Source organism: Camponotus vicinus, unplaced genomic scaffold (genome assembly GCF_025532165.1).
Source record: "Camponotus vicinus isolate PSW18456_S1 unplaced genomic scaffold, iyCamVici1.0 SCAF_12, whole genome shotgun sequence".
Taxonomy (NCBI): Eukaryota; Metazoa; Arthropoda; class Insecta; order Hymenoptera; family Formicidae; genus Camponotus; species Camponotus vicinus.
In genome coordinates, this window is record NW_028141948.1 from 13120509 (window position 1) to 13146730 (window position 26222).

Here is a 26222-nt window from a genome sequence, read left to right on the forward strand (position 1 = left end):
CAAGACTGATTAGTGATGATTAATTACGCAATATTTATTATTAATAATCGACATAGAATAATAGAATTTAATTAGTTTTATATAAATAACGTATAAACGTAAATAATCATGATCAAAAGAGTCATTAATAAAATTATTGATCATTTCTTCGATTGTAAAACAAAGTATTTGCATTATTGACGCATTTCGTGCAGACCATGAAAAGAAATATTTAAAACGTGTAAAAATAGAACAAGCTTTCATGTAAATCGGAGATTAAATTACAAAATAAATTGCGATTTAAAATTCGCGAGAAATCGCGACGAATAAATAAATCGACAATAATCGAATATTCACAATTGCGAAATACGCATAATTTTTATAATATAATAATCGAATCAATAGACACGCATGCGATATAATTATTATCACACAAATGTTGACAGACGAAGATATTTTAACAAACATTTGTGATCCGTATTGTTTATGAACATAAAATTCACTGTCCGATTTATTTGCGATTAATATATACGCGACTTTATACGAATTACACGATTGAGAATAAAATACATATCCTATTTCTCGCATTAGCTGAATAAGAAGAAATGAGCTCTATAAGTTTTAAAATATAATTAAAAATCGCGTTGTGGCCACGTTTAATAGAAAATAACGGAACGAATGATTTTCATTAATATAGTTATCGATCGTCCTTTAAATTATAGAAGAAAATATTTACACTACCAGCATTTTGCACGAACTATTAAAAACAATATTCAAAGACGTGGAAAGATAAACAAAGCTTCAATGTATAAGTCAACGATTAAATTATAAAATAAATCGCGATTTAAAATTCTCGAGAAAACGCGACGAATAAATATAATGATCGAAGCTCTCAATAGACACGAGCGCGATACAATTATTATCACGTAAGTATAAAAAATCAAAAATATTGCAACAATCATTTGAGGTCTGTAATGTTTGTGAATATACAATTCACCGACCGATTTACTTGCGAATTTTTATAAGATATATCGCGATTTAAAATTCGCGATAAAACGCGACGAATAAATAAATCGATAATATTCAAAATATTCAATTGCAGATACGCGAGTGACATACCGGTAATATCCGATAAAAAGAGGAGCGATCTTAAAAATGGAGACCGATTAACATCTTGTTTCTACATCAGATTTCGCAAGATCAATCTGCGAAGAAAAGTTAAGTGATCCATTAAACGTCGGGAATTTCACTGTAGGAGGGAACAAATCCTGGATCTTCCGGACTATTTCCGATAGCAATGATTTCAGTATTAAATCAAAGACAATTATCCCTCGTCATTATTTTCAATTCACGAAATTGATATTACGTCAGAAAACATGTTCTTCCATTACTAAGAAATATATTTTTTTATTGAAAATTAAATGGATATAACCTTTGTTATTGAAATGTGATTACAAACGATTATATTTATAAATAATAAAATACATGCATTATTGGAGTTTGTGTTAAATGTGCGAACACATAATTTGGGGTACCGTCGCGCGCGAGACGAATCGAACCCGATAACAGCAAGATTTAAAAAATTTTAATTCGAATAGTGTTCAAAAGAAAATAAATGAAATAATTTTCAATATATAATTAATTCTAGATTAATTATCTAGATTCTTATTCTTGTAACGTTTAAATTAATAATTTTTTTTCTTTTAATCTTACTGATATAGGGGTACCCATTCGATTCGTCTCTAAATTTTTAAGTATTCGCACATTTTATGTAACATTCGTGTATAATTTCGCGTATATATAATATATTATATTAACAAAAATTATAAAAATATTTTGGATTCGTTAATTTGTGCATGTATTTTAAATAATTTTTTCAAATTAATTAACAATTAATAAAATATATTCGTTCGTAATTATTTTTATCATAAAAATTAATAAAAATTAATTAAATTATGAAATTATTTAAAAAATTAAAATTTATACACAACGCTATATCCATATTTAATCTACTATTAAATCATTCTGGCATTATATAGACAATAATGATACCAATCATAATAATGAAGAACATTTTTTAACGAAGAAAAGAAAAGATACATTTCATACATTTTCTTTCATCTAAATATATATTATTTAAATTAATTCGACGTTAAAGAAGCGTATCGTCGTTGAATTACTATAGAAATCATTGCTTTCGGAAATTGCCAGGAAAATCTGGGATTAGTTCCAATCTTACAATAAAAATTCCCAATTTTTAACAGGCCACCGAACTAAACGTCGCGAATGGATCTCACAAGAACCGGTGAGAAATAATTCTCCATGATGAAAATCGTTTCGACTCCTCGGCGGTACGAGCCATGCAACTTTTATTAACGTTTATTTAACGGAAGAAACAACGATAAATCTTTTATTAAAACGACAATCTCGTCTAAGAATGCGAAAAGAACGCGGGAAAGACACGGTGATTTCGCAACCGTAATTTATTAATTTATTTATGAATATTTTCCGATACGAAATCCGTAAGTACAAATATAACTGAAAAAACAAATTATTAAATTCATAATAATTAACTCGCGATTCTATAATATCGAAGGTGATCGTTAAATTTTGTGAAGCTAATATTTAATCGTTGACTTATCACATCGAATCTTCACACTCATATTCGATAATTCTGTATATTTAATTAGCAATATTTAGGAATATTATCTGACGAGAGGGACAGCGATAAAAATCTTTTGTTAAAACGATAATTTTGTATAAGAACTTGTATTAAAAATTTTATATTTGACCACGCGATGTATATATTTAATATGTATACCTATACATTAGACGGCACTCTCGGTTTCGGTACGAACGAAAATCTCATTTCACTTACAAGAATCAACTTCGAGCCAACCGGTTGGGATTGCAACGATACAACGAGCAAGGACTAAGCCCAAACCGGAAAGAAGACGAAATGATTGACGGAAATAGAGGAAAATGAAGTTCACCAACTCTTTTTCGCGCATAATTATCCTATCTCGTATCGAACCTGGACCCGCTAAGCACGATTTCAGGTGCTCCGCCCGGACATATTATGCCTCCCGCGGTTGCTATATGCTACACCAGGCTAGTAGACGGCAAAAGAAGAGGATACCCACATTTTTTAAATGCTTACATTCAGCAATTTAGAAAATGGGGAGGCAACCCCTTTTACCGAGCGAAAATCGTGCCTAGAGGAATCCACTCGACTCCTCGACAGGGTTAACACACGCAGTGCGTGTGGCTGTAGACGAGCAAAGAGAAGGGACCCATTGACGACCATTCCGAGCAATCAATCGAGTTCTAACTAATTCGGGCCGAATCACTTGACGAAGCACGAAGCAAGAGTGTACGTTGTATAGCAACGTGTGCAAACTCGAAACATCCCAGTTAGTTGGCATCGGAAGTAGAGACTCGTGACAATAAGGAAATTGGGATTTTTATACGAAAAGTCCAACGCGGAAGCGCGAAAACGCTACGACGCGAGAATACTACAACGGGGAAACGCGGTAATGCCGCCGTCCGCGACATGTTGACGGCACCGACGATGGAAAGTCGATGACGCAATGTAATTCTTTTATTAAAACGACAATCTCGTCTAAGAAGAACGCGAAAAAGAATGTGGGAAAAACACGGTGTTCTTCGCAATCGTAATTTATTAATTTATTTATGAATATTTTACGAAATTCGTAAATACAACTGAAAAGCAAATTATTAAATTCGAAAATATAACTGAAAAGCAAATTATTAAATTCATAATAATTAACTCGCGATCCTATAATAGCGAAGGTGACGCGAAGAGAACGCGGAAAGAACACGGTATTTTCGCAATCATAATTTAATAATTTATTTTAAGAATATTCAGTTCCGCGCGATATGGAATTCATAAATAGATAAATCTAACGGAAAGCATATCATTAAATTTATAATAATTGACTCGCGATTCTACATTTTATATAAAAATTTTCCGAATTTATTAATGACTCTTTGATATGAAAATATAAACAGTTATTCTTTTACGAATATTTCAAAAATATATACTATAGAAACAAATATGTTAATTTTACGAATTAATACTATATGTATACTTATGTATAATCATATATATACATATAATATATACGTATAATCATTATACGTATACTTTCGATAATTTTTCGTGTAATTTACATAAGAATGTATTCACGTAATATACAATCGTAAATACAATTTCATATAATATAATTATAGTTATAATTGTATTTTATACACAACTATGTCAATAATTAAAAATATCAATATTAGATTATAATTAATATACAATTATAACTATTTACAATTTACAAAACACAATTTTTTAATTACAAAGTACGATTTACAAAATATAATTTCTGATGTTATCAATATCAAATAAATGTACTCGATTTATTCAAATATTTAATAACATAAATAATTTGATATTGATAGCATTAACATTTGGACTTAATATTATAGCTATATATTAATTTACACATTTATATCATATATTTTTAATTTTTAAAATCAAATATAACATGCTAAAATATATCTTGAACATTTATAATTATGGAATTTGTTTAATCTTCTTGAAAATAATTTTAATAATTTAATTTCATTTTTAAAACATTTTTAAAAAGAAATTCAATTTAATTTTTTAAGAATACTTTTAAATTATTACAAAGTATTACAAAAGTATCCAAAATATACGTATAACATAAAACGTATTAAAAATTTCTACATAGTCCAAACAAGGCTGATTAGCGATGATGAATTACGCGATATTTATTATTAATAATCGACATACAATAATAGAATTTAAGAATAGAAATTAGTTTTATATAAATAACGCTTAAACATAAATAATCGTGATCAAAAAAGTCATTAATAAAATTATTGATAGTTTTTCCGATTGTAGAAGGAAGTATTTGCATTATTGGCGCATTTTATGTAGATTATTAATATTCAAAACGCGAAAAGATAGATCAAGCTTCGATGTAAATCAATGATTAAAGTACAAGATAAATAACAATTTAAAATTCGCGAGAGAGCGATAACGAATAAATAAATCGATTATTAGGAATAGTTGATTACGATATGCATAATTTTTGTAATATGATAATCGAAACCGCTAATAGACAGCGCGCGACATAATTATTATCAAACAAATGCGAAGATATTTCGAAACATTTGAGATTTATAATATTTGCGAATATAGAATTTATTACAAATTTTTAGAAGATAAATCGTGATTTACAATTCGCGAGAAGACGCGACAAATAAATAAATCGACAATATTCGGAATATTTGATTGCGATATGTATAATTTTTATAATATAATCGGAGCCCCTAATAGACACGCGTGATATAATTAATAGAGAATAACAGGTTTAATAGAGAATAACGGAACGAATAATTTTATCAAAGTCTCTCTCTAATACTTTAACTATCTAACTATATCTCTAACTATCGATGTATTAGTAGAGTTTAATAAGATTTATATAATGATTTAAATAATCGCGATTTTAATCATTAATAAAATTATCGATCATCTTCTTAAATAGTAAAAAAAATATTTGCACTATTAGCGCAGACTATAAAAAACAATATTCAAAGACGTGGAAAGGTAGACAAAGTTTCGACGTATAAGTCAACGATAAAATTATAAGATAATATTAGGTTATAAGATAAATCGCGATTTACAATTCGCGAGAAGACGCGATAAATAAATAAATCGACAATATTCGGAATATTTTTGATTGCGATATGTACAATTTTAATAATATAATCGGAGCACCTAATAGACACGCGCGATATAATTACTATCACGCACAAGTGCAAAGATATTTCGACAGATATTTAAGGTCTGTAATATTTGCGAATTTATTTGCGATTAATACGCTATTTTATAGAAATATCGCGATTGAAAGATACATATTGAAAATACATACATCTCGCGCATGATTAGTTAAATGAAATAAAATGAATCTTAAGACTTTACAATTTTGAATATAATTAACATATAATTAAAGAATCGCGTTGTTCGCCACGTTTAATAGAGAATAACGGAACAAATAATTTTATCAAAATCCCTCTCTAATAATTTAATTATCTAACTATATCTCTAATTATCGATGAATTAGTAGAGTTTAATAAGATTTATATAATGATTTAAAAAATCGCGATTAATCATTAATAAAATTATCGGTCATCTTCTTAAATAGTAAAAAAAATATTTGCACTACTAGCGAAGACTATAAAAGACAATATTCAAAGACGTGGAAAGATAGACAAAGTTTCGATGTATAAGTCAACGATTAAATTATAAGATAAATCGCGATTTTAAATTCCCGAGAAAACGCGACGAATAAATATAATGATCGAAGCTCTCAATAGACACGAGCGCGATATAATTATTATCACGTAAGTATAAAAAATCAAAAATATTGCAACAATCATTTGAGGTCTGTAATGTTTGTGAATATACAATTCACCGACCGATTTACTTGCGAATTTTTATAAGATATATCGCGATTTAAAATTCGCGATAAAACGCGACGAATAAATAAATCGATAATATTCCAAATATTCAATTGCAGATACGCGAGTGACATACCGGTAATATCCGATAAAAAGAGGAGCGATCTTAAAAATGGAGACCGATTAACATCTTGTTTCTACATCAGATTTCGCAAGATCAATCTGCGAAGAAAAGTTAAGTGATCCATTAAACGTCGGGAATTTCACTGTAGGAGGGAACGAATCCTGGATCTTCCGGACTATTTCCGATAGCAATGATTTCAGTATTAAATCAAAGACAATTATCCCTCGTCATTATTTTCAATTCACGAAATTGATATTCACGTCAGAAAACATGTTCTTCCATTACTAAGAAATATATTTCTTTATTGAAAATTAAATGGATATAACCTTTGTTATTGAAATGTGATTACAAACGATTATATTTATAAATAATAAAATACATGCATTATTGGAGTTTGTGTTAAATGTGCGAACACATAATTTGGGGTACCGTCGCGCGCGAGACGAATCGAACCCGATAACAGCAAGATTTAAAAAATTTCAATTCGAATAGTATTCAAAAGAAAATAAATGAAATAATTTTCAATATATAATTAATTCTAGATTAATTATCTAGATTCTTATTCTTGTAACGTTTAAATTAATAATTTTTTTTCTTTTAATCTTACTGATATAGGGGTACCCATTCGATTCGTCTCTAAATTTTTAAGTATTCGCACATTTTATGTAACATTCATGTATAATTTCGCGTATATATAATATATTATATTAACAAAAATTATAAAAATATTTTGGATTCGTTAATTTGTGCATGTATTTTAAATAATTTTTTCAAATTAATTAACAATTAATCAAATATATTCGTTCGTGTAATCATTTTTATCATAAAAATTAATAAAAATTAATTAAATTATGAAATTATTTAAAAAATTAAAATTTATCTACAACGCTATATCCATATTTAATCTACTATTAAATCTTTCTGGCATTACATAGACAATAATGATACCAATCATAATAATGAAGAACATTTTTTAACGAAGAAAAGAAAAGATACATTTCTCTCATCTAAATATATATTATTTAAATTAATTCGACGTTAAAGAAGCGTATCGTCGTTGAATTACTACCGAAATCATTGCTTTCGGAAATTGCCAGGAAAATCTGGGATTAGTTCCAATCTTACAATAAAAATTCCCAATTTTTAACAGGCCACCGAACTAAACGTCGCGAATGGATCTCACAAGAACCGGTGAGAAATAATTCTCCATGATGAAAATCGTTTCGACTCCTCGGCGGTACGAGCCACGCAACTTTTATTAACGTTTATTTAACGGAAGAAACAACGATAAATCTTTTATTAAAACGACAATCTCGTCTAAGAATGCGAAAAGAACGCGGGAAAAACACGGTGATTTCGCAACCGTAATTTATTAATTTATTTATGAATATTTTCCGATACGAAATCCGTAAGTACAAATATAACTGAAAAAACAAATTATTAAATTCATAATAATTAACTCGCGATTCTATAATATCGAAGGTGATCGTTAAATTTTGTGAAGCTAATATTTAATCGTTGACTTATCACATCGAATCTTCACACTCTTATTCGATAATTCTGTATATTTAATTAGCAATATTTAGGAATATTATCTGACGAGAGGGACAGCGATAAAAATCTTTTGTTAAAACGATAATTTTGTATAAGAACTTGTATTAGAAGTTTTATATTTGATCGCGCGATGTATATATTTAATATGTATACCTATACATTAGACGGCACTCTCGGTTTCGGTACGAAAATCCCATTTCACTTACAAGAATCAACTTCGAGCCAACCGGTCGGGATTGCAACGATACAACGAGCAAGGACTAAGCCCAAACCGGAAAGAAGACGAAATGATTGACGGAAATAGAGGAAAATGAAGTTCACCAACTCTTTTTCGCGCATAATTATCCTATCTCGTATCGAACCTGGACCCACTAAGCACGATTTCAGGTGCTCCGCCCGGACATATTATGCCTCCCGCGGTTGCTATATGCTACACCAGGCTAGTAGACGGCAAAAGAAGAGGATACCCACATTTTTTAAATGCTTACATTCAGCAATTTAGAAAATGGGGAGGCAACCCCTTTTACCGAGCGAAAATCGTGCCTAGGGGAATCCACTCGACTCCTCGACAGGGTTAACACACGCAGTGCGTGTGGCTGTAGACGAGCAAAGAGAAGGGACCCATTGACGACCATTCCGAGCAATCGATCGAGTTCTAACTAATTCGGGCCGAATCACTTGACGAAGCACGAAGCAAGAGTGTACGTTGCATAGCAACGTATGCAAACTCGAAACATCCCAGTTAGTTGGCATCGGAAATAGAGACTCGTGACAATAAGGAAATTGGGATATTTATACGAAAAGTCCAACGCGGAAGCGCGAAAACGCGACGATGCGAGAATACTACAACGCGGAAACGCGGTAATGCCGCCGTCTGCGACATGTTGACGGCACCGACGATGGAAAGTCGATGACGCAATGTAACTCTTTTATTGAAACAACAATCTCGTTTAAGAACGCCAAAAAGAACGCGGTAGAACGTGGTGTTTTCGCAACCGGAATTTATTAATTTATTTATGAATATTTTCCGATACGAAATTCGTAAATATAACTGAAAAAAGAAATTACTAAATTCATAATAATTAACTCGCGATCCTATAATGTCGAAGGTAATCGTTAAATTTTGTGAAGCTAATATTTAATCGTTGACTTATCACATCGAATCTTCACACTCTTATTCGATAATTTTTTATATTTAATTAGCAATATTTAGGTATATTATCTGACGAGAGGGACAGCGATAAAATTCTTTTGTTAAAACGGTAATCTTTTATAAGGACGCGAAAAGATCCCAGAAAGAACGCGAAAAGAACCCGGAAAGAACGCGAAAAGAACGCGGAAAGAACGCGAAAAGAACGCGGAAAGAACGCGGAAAGAACACGGAAAGAACACGGAAAGAACACGGCATTTTCGCAATCATAATTTAATAATTTATTTTAAGTATATTCAGCTCTGCGCGATATGGAATTCATAAATAGATAAATCGGATCTAACGGATCTAACGGAAAGCATATCATTAAATTTATAATAATTGACTCGCGATTCTATAACAAAGGCGTCCGTCAAATTTTATAACGCTTATATTTAATCATTAATTTAGAACCGAATTTTTACATTTTATATAAAAATTTTCCGAATTTATTAATGACTCTTTGATATAAAAATATAAATAGTTACTCTTTTATGAATATTTAAAAAATATATACTATAGAAATAAATATGTTAATTTAATGAATTACTATTTTATATAATCATTATACGTATACTTTCGATAATTTTTCGTGGAATTTACATAAGAATGTATTTACGTAATTTACAATCTTCTTAAACATTTATAATTTTCTTTTAGTATTCCTGAAAATAATTTTAATAATTTAAATTAATAATTTAAATATTTTCATTTTTAAAGCATTTTTAAGAATAAATTCAATTTAATTTTTTAAACTGAAATAAAGCCAAATTACAAATTTCTCTATATTATATTAGACTGCTAACACGGCTATCTCATATGATAAAATGTAAAACAAGAGCAACCATTTATAACTGGATAGAATTTATAGCGGGTATCACATAATTTAACATAACATAACTATCGCTTTCGAAAGATGCAATTGTAATTTATATGAGTATCGCTTGTATATTTATTTTAATAATTGCTGGTTATTGCTTATATTTTTTTAAATACTATATTTTAATATTTTGTAACTACTTATGTTCATTTTAATCACTATCTCATAGAAGTTTATATTTATTTTAATAAATGCCGGCAAAAATTGAAGTACGACATAATATGTATATTAATCTAATCTGTATATGTATATCCTGCCCAAATGTAAATGGTTATCCTGGCTTCAGTTGTTAGCAGCCTGGTATAATATATGAAATTCTTATAATATAAAAGTCTCTGTGCAGATCACCAATAAAAATCGATTGATATTATAATAATATATATAATTAATAAATTTTTTATAGTAATGCATAATTTAAAATAAAATATAAAATTAATATGTGTATAACATTTATCATATTACATTTATCACATTACAAGTTATTTCATTAATTAATCATTTGGCTTTACATTAAGTTTAAAAACAATATCTACAACAAATGTAATGGATGAGCTAATAAGAAATTAGAGTAAGATAAGTGAATAAGATAAATGCGCGTTATAAGCGAATAAATTAGCATCAGATGTAATTGATACAATTTTTAGTGTTCTTTATTTTTAATAAATTAGGTAATATCTATACAAAAATAATCTTTTCTCTATCTTTTTTCTTTATAATTGAAATACTGCAATATATTTTCGCAATGGATGCAATATATTTCGAACGAATTTATTAAAAGTTATTTAATTTAATCTATTCTAGCTCATCCATTTTAAGGCAACGGATTTATCTACAATCTGTATGAATCCGTTACTTTAAAATTAAATAAAAGTTTTTATCACTTACCGGAGCATTGATGTGCCACAGCGGAGTTGTCATTATTGAAGCTACGTTGTCTGTAACATACAAATATAAAATTCATTTATAACAAAGCTCAAAATACAATCAATATTTCAAAAAATTATTATTGTGCGGAATTTCATATCCGGTGTGTAAAATAATAAGCAGATTTAAACACGTGAAAAGATTTTATAAATTTTAAAATTACTTATTAAATAGAAATTTTTATATATGATTTTTATAAAAATCTTTCTCTCTAATTTTCTCTTTAATTCCTTTAAATTATAAGAACGAATTATTGTACGATTGCGTACGATTTATAACAATTGATATAGAAATAATAAATATTCACCATCAGGTTGCTTCGCCGATGCAAGATGCCTCTCCCAGGCCTCCTCCTCCTCTCACGTTGTTGACGCGCGATACTTTCAACGGCACGAGCGATATTTTTATATCGCTATTTCCGCTATTTTACGCGCGATACTTAACGGTGTCCGCATTATTTCGGTACGATAAAACATTTTCTATTTGATCGCGCGATGTATATACTTAATATGTATACCTATACATTAGACGGCACTCCCGGTTTCGGTACGAGCGAAAATCCCATTTCACTTACGAGAATCAACTTCGAGCCAACCGATCGGGATTGCAACGATACAACGAGCAAGGACTAAGCCCAAACCGGAAAGAAGACGAAACGATTGACGGAAATAGAGGAAAATGAAGTTCACCAACTCTTTTTCGCGCATAATTATCCTATCTCGTATCGAACCTGGACCCGCTAAGCACGATTTCAGGTGCTCCGCCGGGACATATTATGCCTCCCGCGGTTGCTATATGCTACACCAGGCTAGTAGACGGCAAAAGAAGAGGATACCCACATTTTTTAAATGCTAACATTCAGCAATTTAGAAAATGGGGAGGCAACCCCTTTTACCGAGCGAAAATCGTGCCTAGGGGAATCCACTCGACTCCTCGACAGGGTTAACACACGCAGTGCGTGTGGCTGTAGACGAGCAAAGAGAAGGGACCCATTGACGACCATTCCGAGCAATAGATCGAGTTCTAACTAATTCGGGCCGAATCACTTGACGAAGCACGAAGCAAGAGTGTACGTTGCATAGCAACGTGTGCAAACTCGAAACATCCCAGTTAGTTGGCATCGGAAGTAGAGACTCGTGACAATAAATGAAATTGGGATTTTATATGAAAAGTCCAAAAGTTCCGCGAAAACGCGACGACGCGAGAATACTACAACGCGAAAACGCGGTAACGAAGCGCTTGCCGTCCGCGGCACTTGACGGCACCGACGATGCGAAAGGGTACTTAGCTTCCCATTCAGGCACCTTAAGATTTATCAAAAATAGAAAAATTTAAGATAAACCTCAAGGCACCATCCAAGTACTAAGCCCTCCCACCACGACAAGGTGTACCCCATGGGAGGGTTATATTATATAATTTTATATATAATATAATACATAATTTGAAATTTATTTTGTAATATAGTACATAAATTTAAATTCGTAAATATAAACGATAAATAAAAATATAAAAGATAAAAGAAAATCTATTATATAAAGCAATGTTCAACATAATTGATTTTAAAACTAATTATTGCGCGCAATTAATTTTTACTTTTAAATAGATATATTTTAATGTTATATATCGCTTAATTACAAAATAATTTATATTTCTTATATATAAACTTTTAAAAATATGATAAATAAAAAAATTTCTATTTTTTTATACATGAAATATTTAAATAAATATATTAATATGAAATGTTTTATAAAATATAAGAAGTATCTGAAAATATTAATTAATAAAAAATTTTATAAATGTTTTAATTATTTTAAAATAAAATGGAATATTTTTTATAAGTATATGTATTATATATGTTACAATTTAAAATCACTATTGAATCACTATCAAAGAAATAAAACGAAACGAGAAATATGTATTTTTTGAATATATATACTATTGATAAATAATTTATATATGGTTGCGTCCGCGGAACGATATATATCGAACGCGGGTGACACCGGGTGACAATCGGCATGCGCTGACGCTTGTGCACTCGTAAATAATAACGCGATTTAAGGTACACAAGAATTTTAATAAATCGCGAGTAACATACAAGAATTCAGAATAATCGTAAAACGGATCACAAATAGACGCGCGTCCGCAACTTGACAGCTGGGCTTAGACTCTCTGACAGTCATTGTTTATAACAATATCTTGACAACGCGCGCGAAAACGATCTTCTCCGAAAGAATTCAACGGGTGACGAATACATTCAGCGGGACGGGACGCGGTGACGCAACAATATAATAAATAATGAATGTGATAAATAATTAATATTAATGACTTACATCATATCTTATTGATCCATCCACTTCCAAAACCTCCTTTTTTCTTTTGCTTCTTTCGCTCTTTCCTCGTAGCACTTTAATCCTCGTTGCACTCATTTGAATTCCTCGTTGCACTTACACTCATTCACGAAAAGTTCCTCGTTGCACTTGCAATTGTGTTTAGAGAAAGAATTTGATAATATATGAAACGTCTCACATCACTACTTCACTGCTCAAGAGCCACTGAGCGAATGATTGTAAGTCAAGAACATTACCGCGGTACTGTTTATATCGTCAGGGTCGACTATGTATAGAAAGAATTTGATAATATATGAAACGTCCCTACTTTATTGCTCAAGAGCCACTGAGCGAATGACCGTAAGTCAAGAACATTACCGTGGTACTGTTTATATCGTCAGGGTCGACTATGTAAAGAAAGAATTTGATAATATGTGAAACGTCTCTCACGTCACTACTCAAGATCACTGTGCGAATGATAATAAAGCCGTGTAACATATTAACAATAGCGCGATACTGTTTATCGGGGTCGAACACGGTGTTGTTGATGATTCTCTCGTTGCCGAAATATTTTCTGTAATATAAAATATTCGCGCGAGGAATATTAAATTATAGAATTATTTTAATTTATTGATTTAAATTGATTATTTTTTAACAATTTATCACGGAGCCTTTCGTTATGCTATTTATTTGCATCTATAATTTGATTGTTTTACTTTGTATTCTTTCATAATCCAAATTATTTTTAGATTTTCAAGTAGAACGATAAAGTAACACGGATGAAATATATTTGTGACTCTAGGTATTGAAATAATTATTGTCCGTAAAAATCGCAACGATCGAAGCAATTATTTAACATTTTGGATTTCTATCATTTAATCGATTTTCGATTAAATTGTATATTGTTTAATAACAAGGATTGAGAAAATTTAAAGCATTGGTCGAAATATAGTTAATTCTAATATTAAAGCTTTAACATAGCGCGCTACTGTTTATTTTTTGTATTGCCAAAGTCGAACACCGTGTTATCGATAATTCGTTGCCGAAATATTTTATATATTATAAAATATACGCTAACGTGGAATATTAAATTATAGAAGTATTTTCATTAATTAATTAAAATTGATTATTTATTAAATAACTTATCACGGAACCTTTCGTTATGCTAATTATTTGAATTTATTCGATTATTTTATTTTCAAAGTCAAATTCTATAATATTTAGTTTTGCATTTTAGAAGACTGACTTAGAGCGAGCTAAATAAATAAATAAATAAAAAATAAATAAATGATGTTGAGAAGAAAAAGAACACACATAAATAAATAAATAAATAATAGCGTGGAAAGAGAGAACATACTAATATTTTTATATAATAAATTATTATTAATTAAATTATTTATATTTTTATTTATATTATTTATATTATCAGAGAGACATATATGTTACCCTCTGAGAACATTCGTGGACATTGGCTTTGTAGTTCATGTTCACATTTTTAATGTCCACAGAGGGAGTATCGCTTCCAGGGATCACCTAAAAGCGGGCCATGACATCTCTCAGTCTTCTCTCTGACTTTCTTTCACTCTAACTAATTGCACTAGTGCAGCAGTGCAGCTAAAAAGAACAGGCCCAATACTAGAGTTTCACAAAAATTCCTCCTTCCCTTTGCTTTAATAAATTTCCGTCTTTACCTCTCAAACATGCAGTGGTAAATGATAACAAATTAAAATGAATGTAACTCATTTGATGAAATTTCCATGTATGTACTTGGCGTCAGCAATTTTTTTCTTTTTATATAAAACAAATTCTCTTATTGGATATCGGATGTTGTATGTCGAAAATTGGATGCAGTGTAAATCCTGCATAAGCCCGCATCAAACTATGCATTGAAGATTGAAATTTGATCACAAAAATTTGTTTTTTTTTCTTTTTATTAATCAAATTTAATTTTTAATCAATCAATTTTTATTAATCAACTTAATTTTTATTAATCAATTTAATTTTTAACTTCAATACTTTACATAAATTTTATCGAACGTTATTAATTATTATAGGAATTTCAGAAATTCTCTATCAGATAACCAATCAGAACGTACAAGTTCATGTAATTTCATGTAAATTCACCCTAGTTGGTCACGTGACTGTGGCTGCAGAGAAACACTGAAGTGCTTTGAAGCGTTGATTGACTAATCAGGTTAAAGAAATCTTTACTCCTTTTATCTTGATTGGTCAATCAAGCGTCTCAACGGAAGAGAAACGCTATGGGTGCATCCAGAAGCACAACTGCTCAGGCTGCGTTCGGAAACATCACCCGAGTGCCCCCGGGTATCATTTTATCCTTGTTGTTCACCGAATGTTAAACAAGGATAAAATGATACCCGGGGGCAATCGGGTGATGTTTCCGAACGCAGCCTCACTGAGCGGCTAAGTAGCAATTGAATGTGATTGGTTTCTATCTTTGAATTCACCAATCATATTCGAGTGCTACTTAGCCGCTCAGTGAGCGGTTGTGCTTCTGGATGCATCCTATGTTTGAACGATGAGTTGAAGGTGAAGAGCGGTAGGAATTCCTACCGTGATTTTGTTGTGTAAATTTTTTTCTCTATTTTTTAAAGTTATATATTAAAAAATACATACATTTAAGTAGAGTGAATACTTGTATTATCTACAAATTGAGAGCTTTATTTTTGTCTATCACTCCTCGTTTTATATCGAGTAAGTGTATAAAAATTTCGATCGAGAATTCCATTTGTTGAAATTGTTGGTTATATTTACGAAATATCTGTTAGCAATAGATAAAGCATTCACGAGCATTTCTTCACTGAATTTCCTTCTTTCCGCTATAAAACGTGATACACGAAGAGTTCATTATTTATTCTGTTAAATGTAATCAAAATTATGTAAAATATAATCTTGATGTTCAGAAAATTTTTATGTAAAGAATAATGAGATTAAATCTGAGAGAAATTAATCTAAATAAATCAAAATTCTCTCTTGAAAATATTCATATTATCATTGACTACTGCTTATAAAATTCTTTTTTATTTTTTATTTGTGTTAATCTAAGAAAGAAGAGAACTAGATGTAAAAAACATTAAAATTTAATTCAGTATTTAACTCGTCAAATACTCATGAAATGTGCTTCTGATAGAATGGAATCCAGGACTGAGTTTAAAATAAAGTCACCGCCGACTGATGCAATTTCTGCGGTAGAATTTGGACCAAACTCTACACAGTTCCTATTAGTATCATCATGGGACAGTACAGTACGATTATACGATATTCACGCAAATACAATGAGGTTGAAATATAATCATGATTTACCAGTATTGGATGTTGCATTTCAGGTAAATAAATATTATTTTTCTCAAAGATAGATTTTCTTTATCACAAGATTGCTTGCAGGATGCTGTCCATGCTTATAGCGGTGGATTAGGAAATACTTTAAAGATGTATGACATAAATAGTAATACAGGTATTATTACATTCTTTTGATTTTGTTATTTATATAATATTAGAATCCCCTAATGGTAACTTTGTATCATAGTTTTATACATCTGTCAACAGAGTCCAATGTATCTTTTTGCAAGTGGATGTAATCCCATCACAAGTCTTTTAATTAGTTTTATATATTTATAATGACTCATTCAGATTTGAGTTTAAAACTGCCCATTACTAGGCAACAGTTTTAATAGAGTTCTAAACATTATTCTTTAGAAATACATACATATAACAAAAATACTTGTTTTTAGAATCAATAATGGGTACACATGATAAGCCAATCAGAAAAATAGAATATTGCGCGGCCGTAAACGCGATATTAACTGGCGGTTGGGATGCTGCAGTAAAACTATGGGATCCACGAACACCCACTTGTGTCGGTAGTTATTTGCAACCAGAAGTAGTTCTTGCTTTGTCTGTATGCGGTGACAAATTTGTCGTGGGAACAGCGAAACGGAAAGTTTGTATTTGGGATTTGCGAAACATGGCAGGCATGTTTCAGAGACGAGAAAGCAGTTTAAAATATCAAACGCGCTGCATCAAAGGTTTTCCCAATGAGCAGGTACACATTTACCTTTTATGCATATTCTGTACATTTTATTTAATTCTTATATTTTCATATATATATATATATATATATATATCAGGCTTACCCTTTTTTCATATTTTTTTATATTTAATATATTTAGGGATATGTATTGAGTAGCATAGAAGGTCGAGTTGCTGTTGAGTATCTTGATACAATGCCAGAAGCTCAAAAAAAGAAATACGCATTTAAATGCCACAGAATAAAAGAAAATAACGTCGAGCACATTTATCCAGTGAATGCCATTAGTTTTCATTCTGCATATAATACATTCGCCACTGGTGGTTCGGATGGTTATGTGAACATCTGGGATGGTTTTAACAAGAAACGCCTGTGCCAATTCCATCGTTATAACGCTGGTGTAGCTGCACTTAGTTTCAGTCATGATGGTTCTGTGCTCGCGATAGGAGTCTCGTATTTAAACGAAGCTGAAATTCCCCCGGGCGGCAGTGATGAACGAGAAATTTATATAAGATATGTCAATGATCAGGAAACTAAGCCAAAATAAAGACAGGTATTGCACAAGATAGGTGGAACACGATTATAAAAAGACTATTAGACAGTGAATCTCCATGTATATTCTATGTATTTAAAACAACAAGAAGAAATTGAAATGGAGAAACACATTGTGTAACAAATTGTAAATAAATATTTGATTATTAATTTATATGCATTTTGCGCATGCAAAAATAATATGTTAAAATTTAAACCATTAGATTTGACAAAAAAAGATGTTTTATAAAAATATTTTTTACTTTCAATAAACAAATGATTTAGTGCCTATAAATTTTTATGGTATTATGATTTATAGTGTCTTATGACATTAATAGTTCTTTTTCAATATTCAATATGCAATCAATATTTTGATACTTTACATCTTTCTTTATCTTCTTCATTATATAAGTTTTGAAATATTTATCTTAAATATTATCTGTCTTTAAAAATAATTTATATGTATTCATAAATATATATAATTACATACATATTATATTTTAACCATACATGTGTATATAACTAATAAAAAATATACATACATGTTTATAAATATATCAAATATCTGATATAACTTATAATCTCTACTGTATGATAAGAAAGAATAAAATCTTTTGTACTTTTAATAAGATTATAAAAATATATATATATATATATATAGATGCAATTAGGTTAAAATGAATAATGTGTGTGTATATTGTATAAAATTTATATATTTACTAAATGGCTTTGATTAACTAATACAATAATTGCAAATAAACTACAGCATTTTAAGAAATAAATGACTGATTTTTTTATAATGTACGTTTATAATTGACATTAATTCTGAAAACTTTCATTCAAAAATTGACCCCTATAAAAACAAAATACACATCATCAAAGAGATAGCAATTTGTTAATAAATACATTTCAGCTAAAAAGATAGAAAAAATAACTTTCCACATCGGCCGTAAAAATCTTTCTCCCACCGACAACAAAATGCAATTATTTCCCTCCTCTACTTTTTATTACAGCAATTTTATAAATTTTTAACATAAAATAATGTACAGCACTCTCTTCTTAAAAATATGTACAAGATATTTAAAAGTACTCAATTATGTAAGATATTTGGATGCAAATGAAGCAAGTAGTCTCAGTCCATTCTTCAACCGAATTATAACGAGTTATTGTTATAATTGTCTAATAATTAAATTGTGACATAATAACATCATATTATAATTACAATTATAATGCTAAACTTTTTTTTACAATGTTTCAAGTTCTGAGTTTTATTGTCATGATAACAATTGCTGTTATTATTTATTAAAGAAATATTGATTACTCATTACTATGTTGAAATGAATCAAAAGTAATTACACTGCACGTGTATAATAATTAAACCACATAATGAGTGTTTCAATTTAAAATTGTACAATATATTTTGATATCTTACACGATCTTAAAAATGTCTTAAAATTTCTTGATTGAGTACTGAAATAGAGAAACTTAGAAAATAAAAAAAGTGCTATATTCGATACACGATAATTTTTAGAATGCAAAATATACTAACTTGTATTCATTTCTTTTAAATTTCATAAGACGATTAAGGCAAGTTAGAATCATATTTTCATATAGCCAAATCAACATATAGTGTACATGTTATGATTTTGTGTACTACATACACATGCACATGTATATGTATTACATTTCTTTTCAATGATCTCTATATAACATTCGAAGTAACAATATATGTACATAATATTTAACAATTTGTACTAGTGATCTTTTCCCTGCTGCTTTCGGCAGAACGCCTTCGCAAGATAACAAAGTAATTAGTCTCCTGTCCTATCATTATGACGCATCTATTACATATATTCTTATCAACTATCGATATTTTTTGCACAAATTTTCTTTTCTTTTTCATCAAATTAATTTCAGGAGATTTATGCTTATTTATCATTAAAATAATCTATGTTAAGTGATAAAATTATACAATTATTAATAATTATAATTATTAATTCATAATTATATGCAATTAATTATCATAATTATATATATATATATATATATATATATATATATATATAATTATAATTACTAATTAATAATTATTATTCTCTATTATAACGGCAGATTTCCAATATTTGTTTTATTAGTTTTATATCTTGCTATCTTCACAAATGACTTTTCTCAGCATGTCTCGTATTGTATCATGCGTAGCGAAGCTAATTCCAACTGCAATGGGACCTTTAACCCAATTCATGCTTAAGCCTTTGTAAAAAGCCATTATTCCTTCCTCCCTATAAAATGCAAAATTTTTCCAAACAAATGCATAAATCAACAATATAATTGTACATATGATAAGTATATTTATTACAGAAGATAAATTATATTGTATTTTATATCAATACATATGAAAGTGAAGTTTCTATACAACTATCTCATTTTTTCTTTCAAATTTTTAAAAGAGATATAAAATGTTTTGTTTTGGACGGCTCATTCTGTATATGTTTCTATTTTATATCTTATATGTGTTCCTATATACTTAATAATTTAACTATTTGTGAAATCAGATATAGGCCGGTATTCATAGTCCGTTCTTATATTTAAGATCGTCTTAAGAACCCATTCAACCAATCAAATAGCTGCAATGCGATCATTGATTGGTTGAATGGGTTCTTAAGACGATCTTAAATATAAGAACGGACTATGAATACCGGCCTATAGTTACTATTTTATTATATTATCTCTCTGATGCTATACTTACGTGTAAATCTTCACGATAGTCGATGTGATTGTATGATAATGCTGGCCCTTGATCGCCGATGTCTGCATTCTCCGCCGCACAATGTCCAGTGGGTAGCTGCTTGTCTGACCGACCATTCCAGCGATGCCGCCGCAAATGAGCGAGGTTGAGAATCCCGGAATAGTCACCGTGTACACTGTTCATCGACACGTAGCCATCATCGAACATGAAGCACGCAGCACTTCGAAATACGCCGCCGGTCGGGCTTGTCTCGCGTTGCTATTAAAGTAAGTACCGTCCCAATATCAGGGGAAACAGGGTGCCCCCCGACGTGCCCCATCGGTACCCTGCTTTACGATCATATACAACAGCCACTCTCATTCGTATAACCCACGACTTTCTTTTTTCGCATGTATGTATGCATGTATGTGTATATGTGATGAGTACAAGCACCGCCACCGCCAGCGGGCGTCAAAACAACTTATCTGTGTGAACAAATCAGGACTCACCGGTAAATAAGTTTCTCAACATGTCGTATGTGAAGAAACTGCACCCGGCGTACGGGATAACACCGAGGAGCGTAGCGGTGAAGCCACGATAATATGCGAGAATTCCCTCCTCTTTGTAGATTCGCCAAAATGCCTGTCGTAGAGTTCTATACTCGGCCTTTAGAGTCACCGCCATCCTCGCCCGCATCAGATCCAATGGATAAGTCATTGTTTGCGACGTGACGCCAGCAAGAGCGCCCGCCAGAAAACTCGCCCATGGCTTTTGCCTGTAAACGATTCACAATACACAAGGATAAAGTCTTCGCCAAGTATCTTTACTTGATTTATATGGTTTGTTTGATGAATATATATTCTATATAATTATATATTCTATATAAGATTTTTTACTCGATACCTCTCTGCGCCATGCACTCTCAGAATTCTCTTCCACTGTTCGTGCGCCGTAAATTGCACTGCAGAATATGGCACGATCCTAATCATGGTAGCACTATTTCCACGCCATAAGCTCAGAAGGCCTTCAGTACGCAGCACTTTCCTCAAGAAATCAACCGCTGCTCTGGCCGAGTAGGGTTGCTTCGAGATTTGAAAATTGATCTTCGTGCGGTCTAACGGTGCTATCGTAGTCTTCGCCAGAGCACCAGCTACTGCGCCAGCTACTAAGCTCGTCCAGACTCTTTGAGTATTCGAAATCTCTTTCCCACTGCATTGTTTTTGCTTATTCTATAACATAAAATTGTTCATGTTAATATGTAAAGATTATATTAAATATATGAATATATAAAATTCTGGGATGTTATTTTAGTGTGCAAGTAATTTTAAAATTTTTTTATGATAAGCGGGTGATCGTGAATACTTGCGTTATTGATGGACCTGATACAATATTATACAAAGTGTTCAAAAAAAGGTCAGGATCCTTTAATGTTTCGAAAATGCGTATTTTCCGAAATATTAAAAGGTTCCTATTTTTTTCGAACACCTTGTATAATTTGCATAATATGTAACGATATGTGATTAGATATAATTATTTATTTATATTACAAGGGATATATTATATTTATTCAAACCTCGTAAAAAAATTCTTTGAAAATTTCCTGATCTTCCAGATATTTTTATTCAAAATTCTAAATAAAAGAAATATTTTAAAGATTTTTTACTGCAATTTTTTAAAATAATTTTTTCATTATATACATATTTTTTAATGCTTTTCATTCATACGAAGGAAAAACAAAAAGCCTTTTAAATTTCAAGTGCTTGCAAGATTTGCAAATGTACTGAAAACAATTAATATCTTTGTAAGATATAATATATCATAATATATCTTTATTTTTTATTACTAAAAATTACAATAAAATTATATACTCTAATTTCAATATTTTATTAAGATATTAAATATATAAGCAAAGATATAATATATTTCAAATACATAATTCACAACTTGACTTATTGCTGACTACTTATAAAAAAATAAAATCATATTTAAGAGAGAATTTTTTAAAAAATTCCCTAAATTTTCATAAAATTCTATGAGAATTTCTTAATTTCTTTAGATACAAATATCTCTAAGAATTCCAAATTTTTCATGTTCAGAGAGCAGATATCTTGTATTATAACAAATACAATTTTAATATGTTTTCTTACCGTGATATCCACATCTTGCCTCTCCATTGGAACCGATGTGGCAGGCGATGTAGACGAGGGGTGTTTTCCAGCGATCGGCAGCACGGCCACTTGAATACAGCGCTCGAGAACCGCTTGACCACGAGGATCGGCAGGACGGGTTGCATGCCCGCTCATCTCTGGCGCACTTTGCTGCTCCGTTACCGATGGCCTCTCATGTAGATTGTCGTCTCACTTTTCCTATTGTTGACTAGGACAAAAATGAGCACTGTGAACGTTTATCGTTCGTTTTATGAAACCCCAAATAGAAAAGATAACGAGACATTTGTTTGAGATTTTCTAATTCCTGAATTTTTATAATATCTTAGAATCTCAGCAATTCCAAATTAAAGAAATTAGATATTATAACTTTTTTTTATTCTTAATTCTCATCGATTTTCTTCTCTTACATTTCTCTATCAAGCATCAATCTAAAATGATATATGATAACTGATAATTTTCGTTCATAAGCTTACAATATCATCTATATCATGGTATCTATGATACAATATCTATACTACAATAATTTATTGTTATGTGAAATAAGTAAAGTATATAGTGTTTGATAAGGAGTAGAATTTACAGTAAAAACAGAATGACTAAGCTATTATATAAAAGATAAAAGATAAAAATATGATGAATCGAAATAAGAAACAAATGAAGAGTGTTTGGTGTTATCATTTATTGATACTAGATAGATAATGTTGACGCCAATGAGTTCAAAGTACATGTCTTAATTGTAATAGATTTGTGATCTAAACGCAAAAGCTAAAACTTTAATACAACGATAACGTAATTACTTTAAATCCATATACGATGCATTCTTATCTGAAAATATTTCCGAAGTAATAATGATAAAATTTTGCCTGATTTTAAGGTTTTTTTCATAAACGTGTCATTTTTCTCGTGTTATTATTATGTTGATTGCTGAGCTTAAAACGATAAAAATTATGTGCAAGTGATTTTTCTTACATGTTGTACAGTCAAGTACAATATATAATATAATTAAAAATCTAAAGATATCACGATTATTTTTAATTTTTTTTTCTAGAACTTTTAATATGCCAAATTTATACTAGAAATCTAATATTATTTTGCTTGTATTTTTCTGAAAATAGATGTCAATATATATAAACGATTGTAATAATTTTTCCTCATTTTTGAGAAATTCTTTCGTCTTTCGAATAAACTTTCTATAACTTCTTCAATCGCCCCAAGCTCTATTCCAATCTCAAGTACACGTCTTTATTGCATGTCATGATACTTGTTACGTATTTAAAAGATACAATAAATAATATATAGTATCATACAATAAAGGATGACTGTTTATCTGACAAATGTCACGCGAAAGACTATCATGTACTAATCTTTAAACAAAGGTTGTCAGTTATATGTACTTGTTCTTTGATAAAAAATTACATTTGATAGAGAGAGAGTATAAATGATTGAAAAAATGATTTCCGTAAACATTCGTGACATTTTTCCGAGTTGTTCAAAGTTCAAAAAGACTAGAACTATACGACTGCAAATCTATACGATGTAACATTTGCCTCATAAGTGGCTCAACTCATTGGAGTATTTTTAGAAATTTATGGTATTAGCATCATCCTCTCACTCTCTTGTAATTCGAAAAGAATCTATCTCGGATTCAAATATCTTCAACATTGAACGCATATCTATGAAAATATGATTCAATTTTGAAAGTTCTCGATCTCAATCCACTACTAAAACGTAACACTGCCGAAAATAATCGTCGATTTTACGTAACGTTATATCGATCTATATAAGAATTTGCGAACGATAGGAGAAAAACATGCGCGACGAGAGATAAGCAGATTATATAATTACGTTAACACGTGAAAAACAAGTCATTATATGTAAATGCGTACAAGATCATCACGTGCAATGCTGTCATACATTGACTGATGAATTTTTTATTTATGCGTTCAATTTTATATTTTCTACGCGTTCGATTTTTGAATATTTTTGTACTTACACTGCAAATCCAAAATTTATATTTGATCAGTGATACAAGAAGAGAGTTTACAATTAGTTTCATTATTTTATATACTCTTATTTTTTTATATACTTTTATTATTTTATATATCCTCTTTATTAACATGACTTAATAATTATTGATAAATTTACATCGATTTATCATCAACTTTGAAACATAACGAGTACAGTCTGTTTCATTTAAAAAGTGATTGGGCCAGCCAAAATGCTAAAAATAACTTCATCGAAAGAATTAAAGGTCAATGTCGCGCCCCTTCCCCCCCTTCCCCTCCTACGATAACTCAGTTTACTTTAATTCTATTCTTCTTTTTACAATCTACGTTACGTATTTTTCGATAAATAAATTTTTAAATAAAAATTAATTTATATCGACCTAAAAAGCAAGAAATCACTTAATAGAAGAAAAGAAGAAACACGAGTGATCGAATGACGTGTTATTGCAATATCCAAGGAACATTTTCTATTTCAGACGTCCTTTGGACTTTGTGCGTCGACGTGTAAAGTGACGATGTACATACAATAATACCCCGCGGGAATGCGTACTTTACGCAATTGAATGCTGCATCGCAGACGTGTATTCGTTCTCACGTCGACACGTCATGATCGATTCATCTGCGCGGACAGAAAATATGGAAAATATCTCTTGTGTTTCTTCCATTCCAAGAGCTGTCGCCTCGCGACACGATAATTAACGAACTCGGTAAAGCGGAGAAAAAAATCAGCCATTATTTCCATTCTTCCGCGTCAATCGGTGTTATTTTGCGAGAGTTATAATAAAAAGCAAACCAACCTCGTCTGTGATCCTGAATGATAACGCTGCCTCGAAACAAATCACCTTGCATGCCCGACCATGTCCGTGACAGGGTGCAAACTGCGGGCTCGAAACTCGAAACTCCCACGATTCAGTGTTGGCACGTGAATTCTTCGCGCATGCGCGCGTGCGGTAGTGGAGCCTGTCAAAGGCGGCTCCGGAAACTTGGCGCCTCCAATGTGACTTTTCGAATTCTTTTTTTTTAATCATTTGTAATTCGTTTATAGCACGGTCTTACATAATAGACAATTGTAAAATTATTTAAATCTTTGTGATCAGCTTTTCGTTGTAAAATTCTGCAGAGTGTCAATCGACGCGGAATAGTTTCTGAAATCACGAATATAATAATTAAAATGTTAAGATCGTCGTTTTTTAAATAAAAGCCAAAAATCATATTTAGTAATTTCTGAAGAAATTTCCCCAGAAATTACCAAATATAGTTTTTGACTTA

The 26222-nt window shown here is 30.6% G+C and overlaps 2 protein-coding genes and 1 long non-coding RNA gene across 4 annotated transcripts; 2 read left to right on the forward strand and 1 right to left on the reverse strand.

Moving 5' to 3' along the window:
* The first annotated feature begins 3089 nt into the window (after positions 1 to 3089).
* LOC145962920 (uncharacterized) lies at positions 3090 to 8844 on the forward strand. 2 transcript variants are annotated; one of them, XR_014436031.1, is made up of 4 exons: positions 3090 to 3571; positions 6597 to 6711; positions 7752 to 7838; positions 8320 to 8844. It is a non-coding gene; the product is annotated as an uncharacterized LOC145962920 (long non-coding RNA). The 2 variants fall into 2 exon arrangements; XR_014436032.1 differs by having other exon boundaries at positions 7752 to 7792.
* A 7163-nt stretch (positions 8845 to 16007) lies between these two features.
* Bub3 (mitotic checkpoint protein Bub3) lies at positions 16008 to 18935 on the forward strand. Its single transcript, XM_083083655.1, has 5 exons — positions 16008 to 16190; positions 16627 to 16822; positions 16881 to 16950; positions 17228 to 17538; positions 17666 to 18935. The coding sequence occupies exons 2-5, from the start codon at positions 16628 to 16630 to the stop codon at positions 18068 to 18070; spliced, it is 981 nt and encodes a 326-aa protein (XP_082939781.1). The 5' UTR covers positions 16008 to 16190; position 16627; the 3' UTR covers positions 18071 to 18935.
* On the reverse strand, positions 18748 to 25871 carry Dpcoac (dephosphocoenzyme A carrier). Its single transcript, XM_083083654.1, has 6 exons — positions 25751 to 25871; positions 22927 to 23155; positions 21683 to 22008; positions 21289 to 21554; positions 20801 to 20975; positions 18748 to 20333 (listed from the first exon to the last, which is right to left on the reverse strand). Exons 2-6 carry the CDS (start codon positions 23080 to 23082, stop codon positions 20192 to 20194), a joined length of 1065 nt encoding a protein of 354 aa, XP_082939780.1. The 5' UTR covers positions 23083 to 23155; positions 25751 to 25871; the 3' UTR covers positions 18748 to 20191.
* Between the last annotated feature and the right edge of the window lie 351 nt (positions 25872 to 26222).